Genomic DNA, 21,342 nt, shown 5'->3' with positions numbered 1-21,342 from the left:
TAAACACATCCTCTCCAGATGAGGTCCGACCAGGCAGTCCAGTTAGGGGAAGGGGGTCGGTTGACAGGGACAGAGACCAAGACAGTCTCTACTCCAATTGTTAGGGGACCCATATGAAGATTATGCTGCACATCTGCCACAATGTGTAGGAGGCCTAGGTCCAGGCCCTGCATGATTTTTGGTTGATGGTTCAGTCTTTCTCTAAGCCTCCATGGCCCAGCTTAGTGACTCTGTAGGTCTTCTTGTGGAGTCCTTGACCCCTCTGGTTCACCCAGTTTTATCCTAACTCTTCAACAGGACTCCCCAAGTCCCACCTCTTGATTGACTATGTCTCTCTGCATCTGTTTCTATTCACTGCTGGGTGAAGCCTCTCAGAAGGCAGTTATGCTGGATTGCTATGGACAAGTATACCAGAGTATCATTAATAGTGTCAGGGATTGGTTCACTAACATGAGATGAACCTGTCATTAGTTGGCTGTTCTCTTAGTCTCTGCTTCATCTTTATCCCTGTACATCTTATAAGCAAGACAAATTTTAGGTTGAAGGTTTTGTGGTAGGTTAATGTCCCTCTGTCCACTGGAAGTCCTGCCTGGTTACAGAAGGTGGCCACTTCAGTCTCCTTATGCCTTGATGGTAGGAATCTCACCTACAGTCACCTTCAAAGACTCCAAAGACCCAACTATATCCCAGGTCTCCAGCTACTCCCAGAGATGCCCCTCCCATTGCCATTCTCACTCCCAGCCTCTTCCACACCCTTTCCCCCGACCTGGTCCCCATACCCCTTCTCATCTTCTCTCCCTCCCAATTCCCTTCCTCCATCTACCTCCAGTGACTATTTTGTTTCCCTACTGAATGAGATTCGTATATCCTCCCTTGGGGCCTCCTCGTTACTCAGTTTCTTTGGGTCTGTGGATTGTAGCATGGTTCATATGGGTAATGCCCACTTATAAATGAGTACATACGATGTGTGTCTTTTTGGGTTTGGGTTACCTCACATGATATTTTCTAGCTCCATTCATTTGCTTGCAAATCTCATGATGTCTTTATTTTTAGTAGCCGAATAGTATTCCATTATGAAAATGTTCTATATTTTTTAAATCCATTCTTCAGTTGAGGGATATTTAAGTTATTTCCAGTTTCTGGCTATTATGAATAAAGCTGCTATGAATATAGTAGAGCAAGTGTCCCAGTAGAATAGAGGGTCATATTTTGGTATGCCCAAGCAAGCTTGGTATAGCTGGGTCTTGAGGTAAAACTATGCCAAAGTTTCTGAAAAATTGTCAAATTGATTCCCAGAGTGGTTGTACAAGTGTGCAATCCTACCTGCAGTGGAGAAGTGTTCCCTTTGTTCACATCCTTGCCAACAAGTGTTATCACTTGAGTTTTTGATCTTAGCCATTCTGGTAGGTGTAAGGTAGAATCTAAGGGTCATTTGCATTTGCATTTTCTTGATGACCAAGGACTTTGAACATTTTTTTTAAGTGCTTCTCGGCCATTTGAGATTCTTCTGTTGAGAATTCTGTTTAGCTCTGATTAACATGATGGATTTAGTTTGTTTGTGTCTAATGTCTTGAGTGCTTTATATAGTTTGGATATTAGTTCTCTGTCCTATAGGCTTGATGATCTTTTCCCATTCTGTAGACTGCCATTTTGTCCTATTGGTGGCATCTTTAGCCTTACAGAGCTTTTCAGTTTCATGGGGTCCATTTATTAATTGTTGGTCTTAGTGCTTGAGCTATTGGTGTTCTGTTCAGGAAATTGTCTTTTATTCCAATGTGTTCAAGGCAGTTCCCCACTTTCTTTTCTATTAGATTTAGTGTATCTGGATATATGTTGAGGTCTTTGATCCACTGGACTTGAGTGTTGTGTGGGGTGATAAATATGGATTGTGGTGGTTTGAACATGTTTGGCCCAGGAAGTGGCACTATTAAGAGGTGTGGCCTTATTGGAGTAGGTGTGGCACTGTGAGTGTGGGCAAGGAGACACTCCACCTAACTACATAGGAGCCCAGTCCTCTCTTGTTTGCCTTTGTAAAGAGATACAGAACTCTCTGCTCCTCTTGCACCATGTCTGCCTGGATGCTGCCATGTTCCTGACTTGATGATAATGGACTGAACCTCTGAACCTGTGAGCCAGCTCCAATTAAACGTTGTCCTTATAATAGTTGCCTTGGTCATGGTGTGTGTTCACAGCAGTAGAACACTAAGATATGGTTCTATTTGCATTCTTCTACATGCACACATTCAGTTAGGCCAGTACCATTTACTGAAAATGCTTTACTTTTTTCATCCAATGGTTTTGTCTTCTTTGTCAAAAATCAAGTGTCTGTACATCTGTAGGTTTGTTTCTGGACCTTTGGTTTTATCCCCTTGTTCAACTTGTCTGTTTTTGTGCTGATACCATGCAGTTTTTATTACTATTGCTCTGTAGTACAGGTGGAAATCAGAGATGGTGATTCCTTCAGAAGCTCTCTAATTTTACAGGATTGTCTTAGCTATTCTGGGTTTTTGTTTTTCCATATGGAGTTGACTTCTGTACTTTCAAGCTCTGGAAAGAATTGTGTTAGAATTTTGATGGAAATTGCATTGAATCTGCAGATTGCTTTCGGTAAGATGCCTATTTATACTATGTTGATCCTACTAATTCATTAGCATGGGAGATTTTCCATCTTCTGGTGTCTTCCTCAATCTTCCTTTAGAGACTAAATTTTTTGTCATTTAGGTTTTTCACTTGTTGGTTAAAGTTACACCAAGATATTTTATATTATTTGTGGCTATTGCAAAGGGCATTGTTTTCCTAATTTTTTTTCCACCAATTTATCATTTGTATAAAGAAAGGCTACTGATTTTTTTTAGTTGATTTTGTATCCAGCTATTGTAAGAAAAAATTAAATCCTGGTGCACGGATTATTTAATGACCCACATTAAACCATTTATGTTCCTGGATGAAAGACACTCACACCCTTTATTTTTTAAAAATGCTTTAGGCAGCACAGTAGTTGGTCAAACTGCCTGTCCTACATGCTGTTAAAATTTACTTTCTTATTGTTAACCCAAGTTATTACTTAATATGTTTCATTTAAGCTTCTCTTAGCTCCAACTGACGATCCCACATGGCCAGGTTTTATGGTTCAGGTAATCAATGCTGGTACTTCTTTCTTCTCTCCTGCACGTTCTTCTTCTATCAAATGATGGCTTCCCCTCTCCTTCCCTCCCTCCTGGTATTAATCCCCAAAAACCTAAACACTGCCTATGTCTCTTCTCCCCAGCTATTGGCTATTGAAACCATTATTTACCAATCAGAATTAACTGGAGGCAGGGTCCCTATGTGCAGACTCCAAATCTTGGAGACCAGTTTTTAGCATTACAATAAACAGTAAAGGACAAAACCTCAACATCCAGCTACTTTGTTGAAGGTGTTTATCAGGCGTAGGAGTTCTCTGGTAGAATTTTTAGGGTTGCATTTATATACTATCCTACCATCTGTGAATACTTTGAGTTGTTCCTTTCCAATTTGTATACCCTTGGTCTTTTTTAGTTGTCTTAATGGTCTAGCTGAACTTCAATTATTATGTTGACTAGATAGTGAGAAAGTAGATACCCTTGTGTTGTCCCTGATTTTAACAGAATTGCTTTAAGTTTCTCTCCACTTAATTTGATTGGCTATTGGCTTACTTTCATTATGTTTAGGTATGTACCTTGTATTCCTGATCTCTCCAAGACTTTTAACATGAAGAAATGTTGGATTTTGTCCAAGATTTTTTCAGCATCTAATAAAATGACCATGTTATTTTTTTCTTTCAGTTTGTTTACATGGTGGATTATGTGAATTTGTATTGAATAATCCCTGCATCCCTGGGATGAAGCCTAGTTGATCATGGTGGATGATGTATTTGATGTGTTGGTGAATTCTGTTTTCAAGTATTTTATTGAGTATTCTTGCTTCAATATTCATAAAGGTGATTGGTTTGAAATTCCTTTTCTTTGTTGAGTTTATAGTTGATTGATTTCACTCCTAATTTTGATTATTTTCTGATGTCTACTCCTTTTCTTCAGTATGTGTGCTACTTTTTCCCCTGACATTTTCAGGTGTACTTTCAAATTGTTAGTATGAGAATTCTCTTATTTCTTTATGAAGGCACTTAGTGCCGTGATCTTTCCTCTTAGCACTGCTTTCTTTGTATTCCCTAAGTTTGGGTATGCCGTTCCTTCATTTTCATTGAGTTCTAGAAAGTCTTTAATCTATTTCTTTATTTCTTTCCCAGCCCAGAGATTATTGAGTAGAGAGTTGTTCAGTATCCATGAGTTTATACGCTTTCTGTTGTTTGTGTTGCCATTGAAGTCCAGCTTTAATCTATGATGATCTGATAGGAATTATTTTAATTTTCTTATATATGTTGAGGTTTGTTTTGTAAGCAGCTGTTTACAAAAGGTTCTGTGAGATGTTGAGAAGGCATATTCTTTTGTTTGGGTGAAATATTGTGTAGATAACTGTTAGATCCTTTTGAGTAATGACCTGTGTTGGTTTCATTATTTCTCTGGTTAGTTTCTGTCTTGATGACCTACTTTTTGGTGACAGTGGGGTATTGAAGTTTCCCATTAGAAATTTATGGGGCTTAATGTGCAAATTAAGCTTTTGTAATGTTTCTTTTATGAATGTGGGTGCATCTGCATGTAGGACATAGATGTTCAGAATTCAGACGTCCTCTTGATAGATTTTTTTTTTTAAATGAGCTTGAAGTGTTCTTCCCCATCTCTGTTTGTTGTAGTAAATATTGAAAAACTAAGGCTTATCTTTATATTAGCCTAGTGGTCTCACTCTGAGAACCTGCTTCTAGTAGGGAGCTGGCACATGGCTTCTGTCGTTCAGTCTGAACTGCCACCCAGGTCTCACTTTGCTCACACAACTCCGTTCCCTTGGAGGGTTTCACTGCCTGTTTACTGCCTCTATCCTGGGGTGTTTCTTTACCCCAAATTCCAACACAAGTATAACTCTAACACCTGATAGCTTTTCATACAGGTTTATATATTCAATTCTCAATTTACAAACCCTCTACATAACAAAATTACATCAAATGGACAAAGATACAAACTGCCCTTCTATATGAGATATTAGACTTAGAAAATCCTTAAATGTTCATAGCTACTTATCACCAGTAAAGCCCACCTGGATCTAGTTCATCTTTTGTGACCTCCATCTTGAAATTCTCCCCTCCTTCCTTCTCCATCCTCTGACCTCTCACATCGTCCGACCTCTGACCCTCTATCTCTCCACCTCCTTCACCCTGCCCAATCACTGGCTTTCACCTTTATTTCACTAATTAAAATGGGAATATTTTGATGAAGTCCTGAGTACTAGATGTGACTAGTCAGCACTTCTTAGGGAAGTAAAATTAGCATTAAAATATGAACAGCTTTAGGACAATCTGCATCAGTTGATTGATTTTAGTTGAAAGGCTATTTTATTAGATATTAGAATGACTACTTCAGCTTGTTTCTTGGACCTGTTTGCTTGTTCCAGTCCTTTACTCTGAGGTAATGTCTTTGTTGCTGAGATGTGTTTCTTGTAAGCAGCAGAATAGTGTATCCTGTTTATACATCCATTTTGTTAGCCTTTGTCTTTATATTGGGGAATTGAGTTCACTGATGTTGAGAGATATTGATGACCAAAATTTTTAGTTCCTGTTATTTTGATGGTGGTGGTAGTGGTAATGGTGGTGGTGGTGGTGTTGGGGTATGTGTGTGTGTATGTGCTTCCCTTATTCTGTTTTTGCTAGTGTGATATTGTTTATTTCTTGTATTGTCTTGTGTTTCGTTAACCTCCTTGGATTGGAATTTTTCTTCAAGTATTTTCAGTAGGGCTGGATTTGTGGATAGATATTGTTTAGATTTGGTTTAGTCATGAAATATCTTGTTTTTTTTCATCTATGGTGATTGAGAGTTCTGCTGAGTATAGTAGTATAAGTTGGCATCTTTGGTTTCTTGAAGGCTATAACATATCCATCCAGGCCCTTCTAGATTTTAGAGTCTCTATTGAGAAGTCAGGTATAATTATGATGGGCCTGTTTTTGTATATTAGTTAGCCTTTTTCCCTTGCAGCTTTTATTAATCTTCCTTTGTTCTGTAGATTTAGTGTTTTGATTATTATGTGGTGAGAGGATTTTTTTCTGGTCCAATGTAACTAATCTGTAAGCTTCTTGTATGTTTATATGTACCTCTTTCTAAATTTAGGTTGAATTTTTTTTTTCTATGATTTTGTTGAGACTATTTTCTGGGCATTGAAATGAGGCTCTTCACCTTCTTTTATTCTTCTTATTCTTAGGTTAGGTCTTTTCATAGTACCCTGGATTTTATGGATGTTTTATGTTAGGGATTTTTTTAGATGTAACATTTTATTTGATTGATGTATTCATTTCTTCTATTGTATCTCATAAGCCTAAGATTCTCTCTTCCATCTCTTTTACTGTGTTGCTGATGCTCTGGCTGTTGCTCCAGTTTTCTTCCTTAGGTTTTCCATCTCCAGAATTCCCTCTGATTATGTTTTCTTTATTGCTTCTATTTCTATTTTCAGATCTTCCACGGTTTTATGTATTTCCTTCACCTATTTAATTGTATTTTCCTGTATGTCTTTAAAGAATTTATTAGTTTCCTCTTCAAAGATGCATTTGATTGTATTTCCTATATTTTTAAGGGGTTTATCAATTTCCTCTTTAAAGGCTTCTGTTATCTTTATAAGGTTGGATTTAAGGTTGTTTTCTTATGCTCTGGTTGAGTTAGGACATACAGGGCTCACTGTAAAGAGATAGCTTTGTTCTGAAGGTATCACATTGCCCTGGCTCCTGGTGATTGCATTTTTATGTTGACCTTTAGCCATCTGGTTGTCCCTGGATGTTCCAGTGTAGCAGGTATCAGGAACTGGATGTTCCCTATGTAGCAGGCCTCTGGTAGACAGCCTTGGGTTGGTCAGTGGAACTTAGGAGGCAGTACACTTCTCAGAGCAGCTAGGTGCTGCGGTAAATATTAAATAGATGGCTTAACCTTTTATTGGCCCCCAAGGTCTCACTTTATGGATGCTGCTCTAGTGTGGAGCCAAGCGCACGGACTCTGTCACTCAGTTCACAAGCTGTACTCTCCACTTGGTACCCATCTCAGGAAGTTCACCCCACCTGCCCTGTTGCTCCTGTCCCAGGTGAATACAAGTGCCCTGGCATGTTCCATTCCTCCACTGCCAAGCACAAACATGACTCCAAAGTCTGGTAGCTTATCAAGAAGGTTTATATATTAAATTCTCAATCCGCAAGCCTTCTACACAGTAAGTCTACGTCCAATGAAAAAAGATACAAACTGTCCTTCTATATGAGATAATAAAGATCTATAGAAACCCTTTAAAATATTCATATCTACCTGTTGCCAATTAAGACCACCTGAATTTAGATTTTCCTTTTCCAACTCCATTTTGATTTCTCCTTCTCTCCTCCTCTTCGGCCTTCCTAGACCTTTCCCCACCTATTTCTTTTATATCCAATCATTTATCACCTTAACATAAATCTACAGCTAGGTGTCCTCCAGGGGGCACTGTAGACAGGGAATGGAGGGTTCTAACTGGATAGTCTTGATGTAGCACTTCTGGTGAAGGTGGCTGGACGATGGAGCTCAAGGGATAGCATAAGGCTAGTTCAGGGCAGCTGGCCATGCCCCTGGTGACTCGGCAGACAGGGGATTGGGCAAACTGTTGGAGGACTGAACCTGAATGTTCTTTGTGCAGAAGGCCTAGTGGGGCTGGTAGAGTGGTGGCCAAACAGATCTGAATGTCATTCCTGAGGTCCCCAGAACAAGTCAGACTAGCGAGTGAAGGCTACTGTGAAGGTGCACAGGCTTTAGACTTAAGTATGGCTCATTGTTACTTTAACCTTCCTCTCTCTATAAAAGGAATGTTGTCTCTACATTGAGAACCTTTCATGGTGATATTGTTAGTTGTGCTATAATATTTATTCTCAAATGGCAAGAAGTTTCTACAAGACTCTGGATTAGAGATTTGCCCAATATTAACACTTTATTTCTCAGCAACTTAAAATCTGCCATTTAGAACCTCCTCCCTACAACTGGCTTTGCTAACTGCCACTACTGCGCATTTGTCTAGGTCCAGTCTCTAAGCCATGCCATCTCAGAAGAACGCAGAGCCTATTGGCCCAGAGATCATCTAGAAAAACTAGATGGTAACATGAGCATGCAATCACAAACCCATGGGTGTGAAACAAAGAGTGTGCTCATTTCAAATAAACAAATTTTGTATGTAGAGCTGAGTGATGTGGTACTTCTCCTACTTCTAAGCTGTGAGGCATCTCTCTCACCCATGCCACTGTGAAGAAGGACAGTTGACAAGCGGTCTGTAATTTTCTAAGTACAAAAGGCTCAATTATTATTGAACCAAAATGGACCTCAAATGTCAATTTGTTTAAGGTTTTCAATTACTGGAGAGACAGTCTAAGGCAGTTCAAAGATGGTCTTCAGAGTCTTTCCCAATTTCAACATGTGTCAGAGGAAGGAGGGGGGCTGAAACCCGTGAAGCTGAACCTTCTCTCTAACAGTGTAATAGATATAGCCATGGAGTAGCCAAGTCACTGTTCTCGATCTCATACCAGAAGCTACACACTCATTCTTGGTCCAATCTCCTTCCTCTACTGCTATCTGATATCACAATAACAGTGTGTCTCTGTGTCTAAGGATTGGGAGATAAGGGCTATGAGTTAATTATAAAATGCCAACATCCTAGAGAAAAATGACAGCACACTAGAAGCTTCTGAGATCTTTATTGGTGTATGGCATTTTAAACTGGAAAGAACACCTGTGATACCAGCACCCAGGAGTCTGAATCAGGATTATCACTGAGAGCTTGTGGCCAGCCTTGACTGCAAATTAAATTCTAGGTCATCTTGGGCTACAAAGTCAAACTGTGTCTCCCAAAAGAACAACAACAAAAGACATTCTTGTCCACTTTACTCCAACCAAATAAGAAGACAATGGGTCTCCCGTATTATTACACTAACTATCTCTTGTTCCAGGTTCTATACAGAACTCTTACTTGTTTGGGAGGTGCATGTGAGCATGGCTGAAGCATCCGCTCAGAGAAACAAACTAATCTTAAAGTTTGTCATGTCATTGTCATTCACTGGTGTTGCCTCTTCATGACGCCAAACATCTTCATTCATACCCTACTTCAATAAAATCACAAGAAAGCAGTCTGATCCATTAAAGGCTCTAACATAATGTTTGAAAACAGCTACAGCAAACAGCATACCCAAGACTGCTCTTCTCACTGTGGTTCGTGCAGTAAATGGTTAAGACCATGTTTAATTATTGATTGAATGACATCTTGTCATTGTCTGTAAGGACAGCCACTACTAGCCTGTGTTTTCTGTACCTGGTTTCCAAGTTCCATGTCTCTTGACAACTTTGCCTCACCACACCCACCCTTGTTCTTAGACCAGTCCCATCTCAGAGGCATTAGTGATTGATGGTTCTTGTTGTTGCAGTTTGTCTAGTGATCATGAGCAAAAAGATAAGAAGATGAAACTGGATATCCTGATGATGAAGGCTAGACTTTCCCCAAGGAACTTTATCAGCAGGAAATAGATTGAAGAGGTCTACATCCCCTCTCTCCTTTCCCCTCTTTTCTCTCCTACCTAGTGCTGGGGGATTGGAAGGGTTTGGAATGGAATAGGTGTTGAATGGTGGTAGGTATAAGAACCCAATGAAGAAGCCCAAAAAGTCGGCCCATTCTTTCCTCTTAAATCCTTCCACTGACAGATAAGGCTCACTCAACATCATGTAGTGTGTGCTGGTTTACTCTACTGGATCAATGATATTCACACCTAAAAAAAACCAAAAACCAAAAAACTATCAGAACAATTCTGTGAGTATTTTTGAGTGAGATGCTGTCCACGCATCTGGAATTCTCTACAGGTTGATGTGTAGAGTTAACCATCAGACCAGCCAAGGCTAAGGTATACATGTGAAGCAGTAACCCTCATGCCTCAGGAAACACTACTTGTTCAACAAGTTCACAGCCTTTCGAGCTGTGCTCAAGCTGAAGCTACCTGACAAAAAGAAAATGGGTTTTTCTTTCCATTTTTTACATTAATTTTTTTCCACATAAGTTCCTTATTATTTCCTGGATAATCCTCATTTGAAAATTTTTAGTTCTTCGCTGTTCCCCTGAATTCCCCAGTGTAGCTAATGGGTGAACGCTGTTGCCCTGAATTCCCGGCATTTGGTGGGGACAGAGCAACACACAGAAGGGGCTTTAAAAAAAGAAAAAAAAAATTTTAGTTCTTACAACAAATAACTTGGTTTTAAGGAAGGTGGCTTATAAATTAAACAAAACAATAAAAGAGACTTTGAGCATCTCAGAAGAGAACTCCTTCGGGGCAGAAAGTTCAGCTACAGGAATATGAGGTCTAGAGCATCTTGTCATGTTGTAGTGAATTTCAGATGTACCTATCTTTTCCCTCTACTCTTGTTTCATATAGATATGATGTACACAGCAGTGTAGCAACTCCCTCTGAATTGTAACATCTCCTCCTGGAGACAAGAAGGAGGCTTATAAGAGGTAGGAAAGTAAACAAACAAACAAAACCCTTCATGACTCATGAAGCTCAGAATTCCCAAGGCTCTCCCTCAGTTACAAAATGGGTAAACAAACCCTCAAGAAGAGAAGGCACTTTGGTAGAACTGCCCATACGTTGTGCTGGAATCTCCAGGGATGCTGCTTTCATGAAACTGTCGCTCATTCTGGGGTGGAATTTTAGGAGATGAAATTGTCTGGTGTACCCATGTGCCTGAAAGTAGTATTTCTCTCATGCTCCTGAAAGTAACTCCAATGAATGCATTGGTTCGCCAAGCTAGACTTGGACAGAAAGTGTCGGTTTATTTTGGGGTGGAGATACTATATTAGAGGTTATTAAGTGTCTTTCTTCCATGTCCTTATATAGGCTGAAGGTTGTCCTAACTCAAGACTCAACTGAAGAGTGAGGCTTTCATTTTAAATGATTTAATTAGAAAAAAGTCTCCACAAGTGTACCCAGCTGTCTGGGTTTTATTTCACTCCAGTTGACACCAAGGATGGTCATCACAGGGATCTTCCTCCCATCTCCATAGGAAAGTGCAGTTCCATTACATTAGAACATCCTCCATTCTTCATACAAGATCTGAATTGTCACTTTGGAACCTGGCGAGATGTTTCGTTAGGCAGGTCCCTGGTAACTGGGGTGAGGGTACTTCTTCCCCTTGCTATGCTGATGGCTATGTGGGTTGCTGAGCTCTGGGAATTACTGGAGGTAGCTGCAATGGTGTCAAAAGTCATAGGGTGGAAGTGAGGGTGCAGGAACAGCAGTTCTCTTCAACCATCATGCTGGACCCCAGCAATGCTCCCTTGCAAAACGGTTGTTCCTGGGGCAAAGACTAATTTTGGTGGGTCAAAACCCTGGCTCTAGCTCACCTGGTCACAAGTGAGTGAGCAAAGGTCTTACAATGTACTTTCTTTATAAAGCAGCTGAAGTCACTGCTCACTGCCGGCCATTGAGAACCCTCAGACAGGGTGAATCCTGCCCGGGGAAGGTGAGTTCGTCTCTGTTCTGTTTCTACCACAGGAATCTCTACTAGCTTAACACAAAGGTCCTCTGAGGTCTTGGGCTCCAGATCCCTTCACAGTTTTTAAGACTTACTGAGACACTGAAGAGTATTAAGTCACCCAACTGGAAATAAAAAACAGAAAATTTAAGTTACCTACTAATTCATTAAAATAAAATTATAAATCTCATTTTTATTACATATAACTTTTAACCAAATGATTGACTTACTCTTTTTAATCTAAAATTTTTATGTTTAGAAAATTTTATACATGAGTATTTACAATGTTTTTATATTATTTCTATATTTCCTTCCCTTCTTCCATCTTCTCCCAAGACCCCACCCAACTTCCTCTCAAGTTGATGACCTGTTCTTCTGCTATTGTTACACTGAGATGCATGTGTGCATAGGCAGACATATAAAGCCTACTGAGCCCATTTATCACTTACCCTCTCAGCCATTAATTGTTCATAGTGTGTCTTCTGTGGAAGAGCCCTTGTGAAATTTCCCCCAATCATTCGAGCATGACAGTTGGTGTCCTCATTAAGCAGATTTCTCATATCTATATTGTTGAGATTTTATGGGTGCAGTTTCCCTGTTGTATATAGAAGGCAATGTCTGTGCTCAGTCTCTTACAATCTTCCCAGCATCTCCCTTTTCTTAATCATGTTTATTGGATATTCTCTGTATTTACATTTCAAATGTTATCCCCTCCCACCCCATTACCACTCCCACTCCACCCACTCCTACCTCAGTGCCTTGGCATTCCTCTACACTGGGAAAACAGCCTTCACTGGACCAAAGGCCTCTTCTTCCATTGATGACAGACAATGCCATCCTCTGCTACATATGCAACTAGAGCCATGGGTCTCTCCATGTGTGCTCAGTCGTTGGTGTTTTAGTTCCTGGGAGCTGTAGATAGATTGGTTGGTTAATATTGTTGTTCTCATGGGGTGGCAAACCCTTTCAGCTCCTTCAGTCCTTTCTCTAGCTCCTTCATTGGGGTTCCCATGTTCAGGATAATGGTTATCTGCAAGCATCCTCAACTGTATCTGTATGACTCTGGCAGAGCCTCTGAGGAGGTATCCATATCAGGCTCCTGCCAGTAAGCACTTTTTGGTATCAGCAAGATGGATTTGGTGGCTGCAAATGGGATAAATCCCTAAGTGAGGCAGTCTGTGGATGACCTTTTCTTCAGTCCCTGCTCTTCTATTTGTTCCTGTATTTTCCCCCATGAGCATGTTGTTCTCCTTTCTAAGAAGGAGTGAAGCATCCATATTCTGGCCTTCCTTCTTTTGGAGCCTCATAAGGTCTGAATTGTTTCTTGGGTATTCCAAGCTGTTGGAGCTAGTATTCACTAATCAGTGAGTGTATACCATTTTAGTTCTTTTGTGACTGGGTTACCTCACTCAGGATGATAGTGTCTAGTTCCATCCACTTGCCTAAGAATTTCATGAAGTCATTGTTTTTAATAGCTGAGTAGTACTCCATTGTATATATGTACCACATTTGTTTTGTATCCATTCCTCTGTTGATGGACATCTGGGTTCTTTCCAGCTTCTGGCTATTATAAATAAGGCTGCAATGAACATGGTAGAACATGTGTCCTTGTTATATGTTGGAGAATCTTTTGGATATATGCCCAGGAGTGGTATAGCTGGGTCTTCAGATAGTACCATGTCCAATTTTCTGAGAAACCACCAGACTGATTTCCAGAGTGGTTGTACCAGTTTACAACCCCACCAACAGTGGAGGAGTGTTCCTCTTTCTTTACATCCTCACCAGCATCTGCTGTCACCTGAGTTTTTGATCTTAGTCATTCTGACTGATGTGAGGTAGAATCTCAGGGTTGGTTTGATTTGCATTTCCCTGATGACCAGGGATATTGAACATTTCTTTAGGTGCTTCTCAGCAGCTACTTAATACATGTTCCCTAAATATCAGATGTAGGGGTTGCATTGTAGAAGTGCCAGTTGGAGCCAAGAACCCCATGGCGCTCTGCATTTTGACCAGCCATGAATTTCTGCAGTAGCCTCTGTGAGCTGAAGAATACACCTCTTTAATGAGTCATGTGAGCTATACTTAGCTGTGGGCAAATGGAATGAAGTTAAAAACTAGATTGACTTAAATTTCTTTATTTTCTAAAACACAATTGTTATTGAGAATGACATCATTACACTTTTCCTTCTTTTCCCCTTTCCTCTCTCTTGCTCTCCTTTTTTCCCTTCTTCCTTTGTCAAGGTCTTACTATGTCACGTAAATTCAGTATTGTCCGCCTTCAGCCACCTGGATGCCAACATCAGAGGCAAGTGTTAGACAACTCCACTTTGCTTTGCATTTGACCAACATGTTGAAAACCTGTCTTAATAAAAGACAGTGATGTTTTCAGATGCTCCTCTATGTTCATCTGTTGTGACACATTTTTAAATTCAAGCTTCTCCAAGATTTGTAGCAAAGAAAGGAACATTTTAATAGTCGTATCATACTTGTGAATATTCTCTAACACTGTCCTGCAACTTGACAGGTGGTGTTTTCCTAAAGGTTAGCTGCAACGTGGAATCTGAAACCATGTCAGGAAACAATTCATGTTACGTTGCTTCCGGCTTTATTTTAAATTATTTTTGTGCCACACATTGGTCACTTTGAAAATGCAGGTTTGCTGAATAAGCAGAAATCTCAAATGTTGATGGAACCACGTTCATTATTGTCAGCACCATACTCATTTTTTAAAAAAATCTTCAAATATCGGGAAAGCATCAGGCTAAGGGGCACACATGTAAGTTTAAAATTCATGTTCTGTGGGGATTACTGAGTCTTGTCCCTGGCAGCACACACTCAGATGTTTCTTCAGTCAGTAAAGTTTACAGTAGTGGGACAAACTTAAGAACACACTTGTCCAGTATGGTCAGAAAAACCACAAGTTACTGAGTGTGATGTCACATGTCTGTACTCCCTGCTCCAGAAGGGCTGAAGTGGGAAGACTCCTCCAGGTTTAAGGATTTGAAGTGATGTATGTAGTTCTGTGACAGCCAGGATACATGAAAGAAGCCTGTCTCAAAACCCTCACCAAAGGACAGGAGAAGGACGGGAACGGAGAAAAGAAGAGAGGAAGGGAGGGAGGAGAAAAGGAGAGGGAGGGAGGGAGGGAGGGATGGAGGGAGGAAAGGAGGAAGGGAGGGAGGGAGGGAGGGAGGGAGGGAAGAAGGGAGGGAAAGAAGAAGGGAGGGAGGGAAGAAGGGAGGGAGGGGTGGAGGGAAGGACAGCTTATGTACCTTATTAAGTAAGGATGGCATCAAATGGAAACCCCAGACACCAGCAGTGGCTCGGGTGCTGATCCTGAGCCAGCTGCTACACTCAGGGTACAACAGCATCATTTTATGTATGATTCCCATCTAGAACATTCTAAGTCATCTGTGTCCAAGCACTTAGACTTAATAAAATCAATCATTTCTACTGCTTCATCAGGGCATACGTCAGTGGGTCTGACATGTCCATCTCCAACTGTGTGGCCATGAAGGGGCTGGGGGAGTATTGACAAGTGCAGCCTGGAGCCAGTGCCTTCTCTCCTGTCACCGACTTTGCAGTCAGCACACAGACTGTGACAGCGGAGAATTATTATCAGGGCTTCCTGGAGCCTGTGAGGTATACATGGAGTGTGCCTACGTCACATGAAAGGGGCTTTCCAGGCTTTTAGCACTGCAGAATCAGGCCATGAGGTCACAATAAGATCTAGCAGCCTAGTCAACACTAGCTACCCAAATTCTTGTGTTGGGGTTGGTCTGGTGCTGCTATCTATTCAAATACAAAATTCTAAACCCCTAGATCTGGTCGCCCCAAAAGTTAATTCTTACATACTCAGCTTGTGTTGTGCAAACTTTGCTACCCAGGTTCAATAAAAGGTTAAAGCCTGTGATTGAGCAGTAGAGAGAGATGGGTGGGACTTCCTGGAAGGGAGAAAAGAACTCCGGGAACAAGAAAGAGGAAGGCTTTTTCCCCAGGAGGGGCGGTGGATGTGACTCTGAGTCTGGAAAGTACAGTTAACCACATGACTGCATGGAGCTAGGTGGTCAGATTAACTTAGATGAGCCCAGATAAGACATTTTAAAAGAATTCTGGGTGATTATTTGGGGCAACTAGCTGCTTCAGGAATAACTGTTGCCATATTAATTTTCTACATTAATTAATATATACAGAATATTAAAAATCATTTTATACTCTTGTAAAATTGTTTTCCTAGGATTTGAAGAGTTGAAATGGGTACCAAACACCTTCCTGCCTGTTTATTTCATCATTTCCTTTCATTTTAAGATAAATTTAAAGCAAACCATTCAGGTTGATATCTCTGTACCTCATACCCATACCTCATTCCCTACCTTCCCTTTCTTTTGCTCTTCTCACCCCACATTGCTTTGTTTCCCTACACAATGCCAGCTTCACCCCATTTCTTGAGACTATATAAAATCTAGAAATCACAATTGAAAAAAAACCCGGCATTAATCTTTCGAGTATTGGTGTAACCCTCTTAATACATCATTTTTGGTTGCATCTGCTTTCCTGCAAAAGACATAATTTCGCTGTACCTTATAAGCAAGAAATATTTCACCACACAGATATATATATATATATATATATATATATATATATATATATATATATATTACACACACACACACACACACACACACACACACACACACGTATGTGTATCTTGTGTCTTCCGTCCTGCTGCTGCATTGGACACCTCGCCTGGTTCCGTGGCATAGACCTTGTGAACTGTGCTGCAATGAACACGTGACCTGTGGCGTGTGGGCCTGAAAAGCAGCTCTAACCCGCTCGGGGAGGCAGGGCTGGGAGGCTAACTGACTTGAGTGTCTGAAGTGATCTGCAGCTCTACAGGCTGAGATCACAGAGATTTCAGGGGGCCAATCAGAGAGACCACAGCTGAAATCCAGCCCTGGTGGGCTTGGGTACCTTGACTAAAGGCTTTTCAATTCAGTGAACTGAGGGGCGCCCGGAGAGGTAGAGACGGCATTTCTGCATGAGCCGGCTTGAGATGACACCACAGGAAAGTGCCTAGTGGACCTGCCTGCCTGCTGGGTCCTGAGGGCTGACCATGGAATTGAGGCCACCAGTGAAAGTCCTCTTTCCAGCTGTAAGATATTAGAGCAGCGAGCCTGTAACAGATCTGCCTTTTGTGCAGAAAGATTTTCCCCTGGCCATTTGTAAAATGTTTATTAATAGTGAAGCCTATGTTAACATGTAAAATACTAAGTATTATTTAAGAATCAAAAATAAGATGTGGACCCCCACCTGATGAAAATTAAAGAAAAACACAAAAGTGAAGCAAATGTGCACAGTTCCCACGGGGCCAGAAGAAGGTGTTGGATCCCCTGAAATTGAAGTTACAGATGCTATGAGCTACCACTTAGGCTCTGGGAATCTAACCTAAGTCCTCTGGAAGAGCAGCCAGTGCTCTTAATGGCTGAGCTGTCTCTCTCCATCGCCCCCCAACATTTATCAACTGCATAGAAATAGCCAGTTCAAAACACCCCAAGTGAAAATGCGTGAGAGCCAGTGAGATGGTTCAGCCAGTGAAGGCTCCTGTTGAGAACCCTCCCTGAGAACCAACAGTCCACACGTACTCTGTGATGTACACCAAGACACATACTTACTCACATGTGAAACAAACAAACACATCTCTCTCTCTTTCTCTCTCTCTCTCTCTCTCTCTCTCTCTCTCGTGTGTGTGTGTGTGTGTGTGTGTGTGTGTGTGTGTGTGTGTGTGATTCTGAAGAGCTAGCTAGGCATGGTGGTACAGTACTTAAAAAGTCAGGGCATGGGGGTTGCAAACTTGGAGCTACTTTAGGGATTCCTGATTACAAATGCAACAAAACAAAGAAAAAGAAAAGAAAACGGAAGGGATTTGCACAATTAGCCAAAGCACCCTCTCATTTCTATTCCAATGCAGCCAAACTGTAAAGAGTCGCTGCTACATAAGAGACTGGAAACACAAGCCACCAAACACCCCTCACACTTAGTGTGTCTAAAATCGTCCTTCATTAGATAGTGGATGTCTGCATGTCTTGACTGGGTCTGTAATTCCAGAATTCAGAGCCTTTGGCCCAGTGCAGTTCTGAGGTTTGGGGCAGCCTGTGCTCTCCTGAGGCCTGCACGTCATGAGAGAGACCTTCGTGGCTGGTGGGGCAGGCATCGGTACATTTTGGAAAAGAACTTGGCAGTGGGAAACACCCAAAAGATGCATGTATTAGTCCGCTCAGGCCACAGACAGAATACCTCAGGCTGAGTGCTGTAGAGGATAGGAATTTGTTTTTTTCACAGTCCTGGAGGCCAGCATTTGAGTTCAAGGGGTCAGAGAAGCTTGGCTTCTGATGAGGGAGGGCTCCTGTCCAGGCTTTTCCCCGACCGACCAGTGTCCTCACAGAGCGAGCCTCTGCTCTTTGTATGCCCTGGCTGATGAGGCAAACAGCCTGATCGCCTCCGTTCTCCAGTCTGCTAATCCTATGGGATCACAGCCTCACCCTTAGAACTCTGTCTACTCTTAAAGACAGCCTCCTCACAAGTGCTATCTCTAAAGCCAGACACATTAGGGCTTAGGGCTTCGACACATGGGTTTCAAGGAGACAATCCATAGCAATGCAAATACCTCAGAACTATGAAACTGCACTTCTATGGTCCAGTTATTTCCTAGACAAATAGGCCTGCTCACAAAGGAATATGTAGAAAAACACCCCTTGTTGCATTATTTATAATATCAACACTTTAAAAAATCTAAATAGCACTTTTCCACCTGGACCAGCGGAGAGCTGAGGATCAAGCCCCGTGAGGTTGCGTCGGGAGTTCTCGGAGTTCAGAGAGTGCTATGCTCACTGGAACAAGGTGCTTTCCAGCCCACAGTGAGGGCCTGGCCCCTGTCAACGGGAATCGAGATCTGCCCCGAAAGGCTGTGCTTGCAGACCAGACACACGGGCTCTTTTCCACCTGGACCAGAGGTAAGCCTGACACGTAGGCCCGGTGAGGTTGCATTGGGAGTTCTCAGAGCACAGATAATGCTATGCTCACAGGAAAAAGGGTCCTCTTTGGCCTAGAGAAAGAGCCAGTTTGCCACCAGTAGGACTCAGGACCTGTGGGCACAGGACTGAGCTCCCAGAACAGCCTCACAAGAGCTCCCACCCCTGAGCTCACGAAAACAAAACTGAGCCACTGCCATCAGAAATCGCTGCTTGCCCACAAAGAGGCGAACACTCAGAAGCAATTATCTTCTTGAGCCCACAGGGCCCTCAGATCCACAGGAGAGAAAGGTGCCAGTCAGTGACAAGATAATCTTGTTAATCACAGATAACAAGATGGCAAGAGGAAAGTGAAAGAACTTAAGCAATGGAAACCAAGAAAACCTGGCAACACCAGAACCCAGCTCTCCCACCACAGCAAGTAAGTGGATTGCCAAAAACACCAGAAAAACAAGACTTAGACTTGAAATCAAACTTCACGATGATGATGGAGATCTTTGAGAAACATGTGAATAACTCCCTTAAACAATTACAGGAGAACCAGGAGAAATCACTCAAAGAACTACAGGAAAACACAACCAAACAGATGAAGGAATTGAAAACAGAAGTAGAAACACGAAAGAAAACATAAAAAGAGACAATCCAGAAGAAAGAAAACCTAAAAAAGAAATCAGGAGTCACAGATGCAAGCATCACCAACAGACTACAAGAGACAGACAAGAGAATCTCAGGCTTCAAAGACAACATAAAACACATAGAAAAAACAGTCAGAGAAGATGCAAAAACCAAAAAGCTCCTAGCCCAAAATGTCCAGGAGATCCAGGACACAAAGAGAAGACCAAGCCTAAGGATAATAGGTGTAGAAGAGGGTGAAGAATATCAACTAAAAGGCACAGTAAATATCTTCAACAAAATCATAGAAGAAAACTTCTCTACCCTTACGAACAGGATGACCCTGAGCATAAAAGAAACCTACAGAACTCCAAATAGATTGGACCAGAAAAGAAATTCCTCCAAACACATAATAGACAAAACACCAAATGGTCAAAACAAAGAAAGAATACTAAAAGGTATAAGGGGAAAAGGACATGTACCATATAAAGGCAGACCAATCAGAATTACACCTGACTTTTCAACAGAGACTATGAAAGGTAAGACTAAGAAGATCTTGGACAGACATCATGCAGATTCTAAAAGAACACAAATGCCAGCCCAGGTTACTATAGCCAGTAAAACTCTAAATTACAATAGATAGAGAAACCAAGAAATTCCAGGACAAAACTAAATTTACACAATATCTGAGTACAAATCCAGAATTACAAAGGATAATAGTTGAAAACCCAACACAAGGAGGGAAACTACAAACTAGAAAAAGAAAAAAAAAAAAAAAAAAAAAAAACTAAGCAAGAAAACCAAAAGAAGAAAGACACACAAACATAATTATACCTCTAACAACAAAACTAACAGAAAACAACAATCACTATTCCTTAATATCTGTTAACATAAATGGACTCAATTCCCCAATAAAAAGACATAGACTGCTTTTCTGCTTTCTCACACTGCCGAGGAAGCATCGCTGAAGGTTCTCATCGCCCTGCCGTCATGTCTAAAGTCAGTCTCCCCAGGAGCCGGAACAGCTGTGGAAGCTCTTCATCGGAGGGCTGAGCTTCGAAACAACCGACGAGAGTCTGAGGAGCCATTTTGAGCAACGGGGAACACTCACCGATTGTGTGGTGATGAGAGATCCAAACACCAAGAGATCCAGGGGCTTTGGGCTTGTCACATACGCCACTGTGGAGGAAGTGGATGCTGCCGTGAATGCAAGACCACACACGGTGGACGGAAGAGTTGTGGAACCCGAGAGAGCTGTGTCAAGAGAGGATTCTCAGAGACCAGGTGCACACTTACCTGTGAGAAAGCTCTTTGTTGGCGGTATTAAAGAAGACACTGAAGAACATCACCTACAAGATTATTTTGAGCAGTATGGGAAAATTGAAGTGATTGAAATTATGACTGACAGAGGCAGTGGAAAAAAGAAGGGCTTTGCTTTTGTCACCTTTGTTGACCATGACTCTGTAGATAAGATTGTTATTCAGAAATACCATCCTGTGAATGGCCACAACTGTGAAGTAAGAAAAGCTCTGTTGAAGCAAGAGATGGCCCGTGCTTCATCCAGCCAGAGAGGTCGAAGTGGTTTCGGAAACTTTGGTGGCGGTCGTGGGGGTAGTTTTGGTGGAAATGACACTTTTGGTCAAGGAGGGAACATTAGTGGGCATGGTGGCTTTGGTGGCAGTCGTGGTGGTGGTGGATATGGTGGCAGTGGGGATGGCTATGATGGATTGGGCAATGATGGAAGCAGTTTTGGAGGTGGCAGAAGCTACAATGATTTTGGCAATTACAACAACCAGTCTTCACATTTTGGACTGATGAAAGGAGGAAACTTTGGAGGCAGGAGCTCTGGCCCTTATGGTGGTGGAGGCCAGTACTTTGCTAAACCAGGAAACCAAGGTGGCTATGGTGGTTCCAGCAGCAGCAGTAGTTATGACAGTGGCAGGAGGTTCTAATCACAACCAGGGCACAAAGCTTAGCAGGACAGGAGAGCCAGAGAAGTGATAGGGAAGCTACAGGTTACAACAGATTTGTGAACTCAGCCAAGCACAGTGGTGGCAGGGCCCAACTGCTACAAA

General features: G+C 41.7%; 1 protein-coding gene across 1 annotated transcript; it reads left to right on the top strand.

Annotated features, from left to right (window-relative positions):
• Window positions 1-20,271: 20,271 nt before the first annotated feature.
• LOC308435987 (heterogeneous nuclear ribonucleoprotein A1-like) lies at window positions 20,272-21,219 on the top strand (the record flags this gene model as incomplete). Its single annotated transcript, XM_080936734.1, has 1 exon — window positions 20,272-21,219. Exon 1 carries the CDS (start codon window positions 20,392-20,394, stop codon window positions 21,217-21,219), a length of 828 nt encoding a protein of 275 aa, XP_080792860.1. The 5' UTR covers window positions 20,272-20,391.
• Window positions 21,220-21,342: the final 123 nt, after the last annotated feature.

This window comes from Micromys minutus (assembly GCF_963924665.1).
Source record: "Micromys minutus genome assembly, chromosome: 24".
Taxonomy (NCBI): domain Eukaryota; kingdom Metazoa; phylum Chordata; class Mammalia; order Rodentia; family Muridae; genus Micromys; species Micromys minutus.
This window is presented reverse-complemented; position numbering and strand designations above follow the sequence as displayed.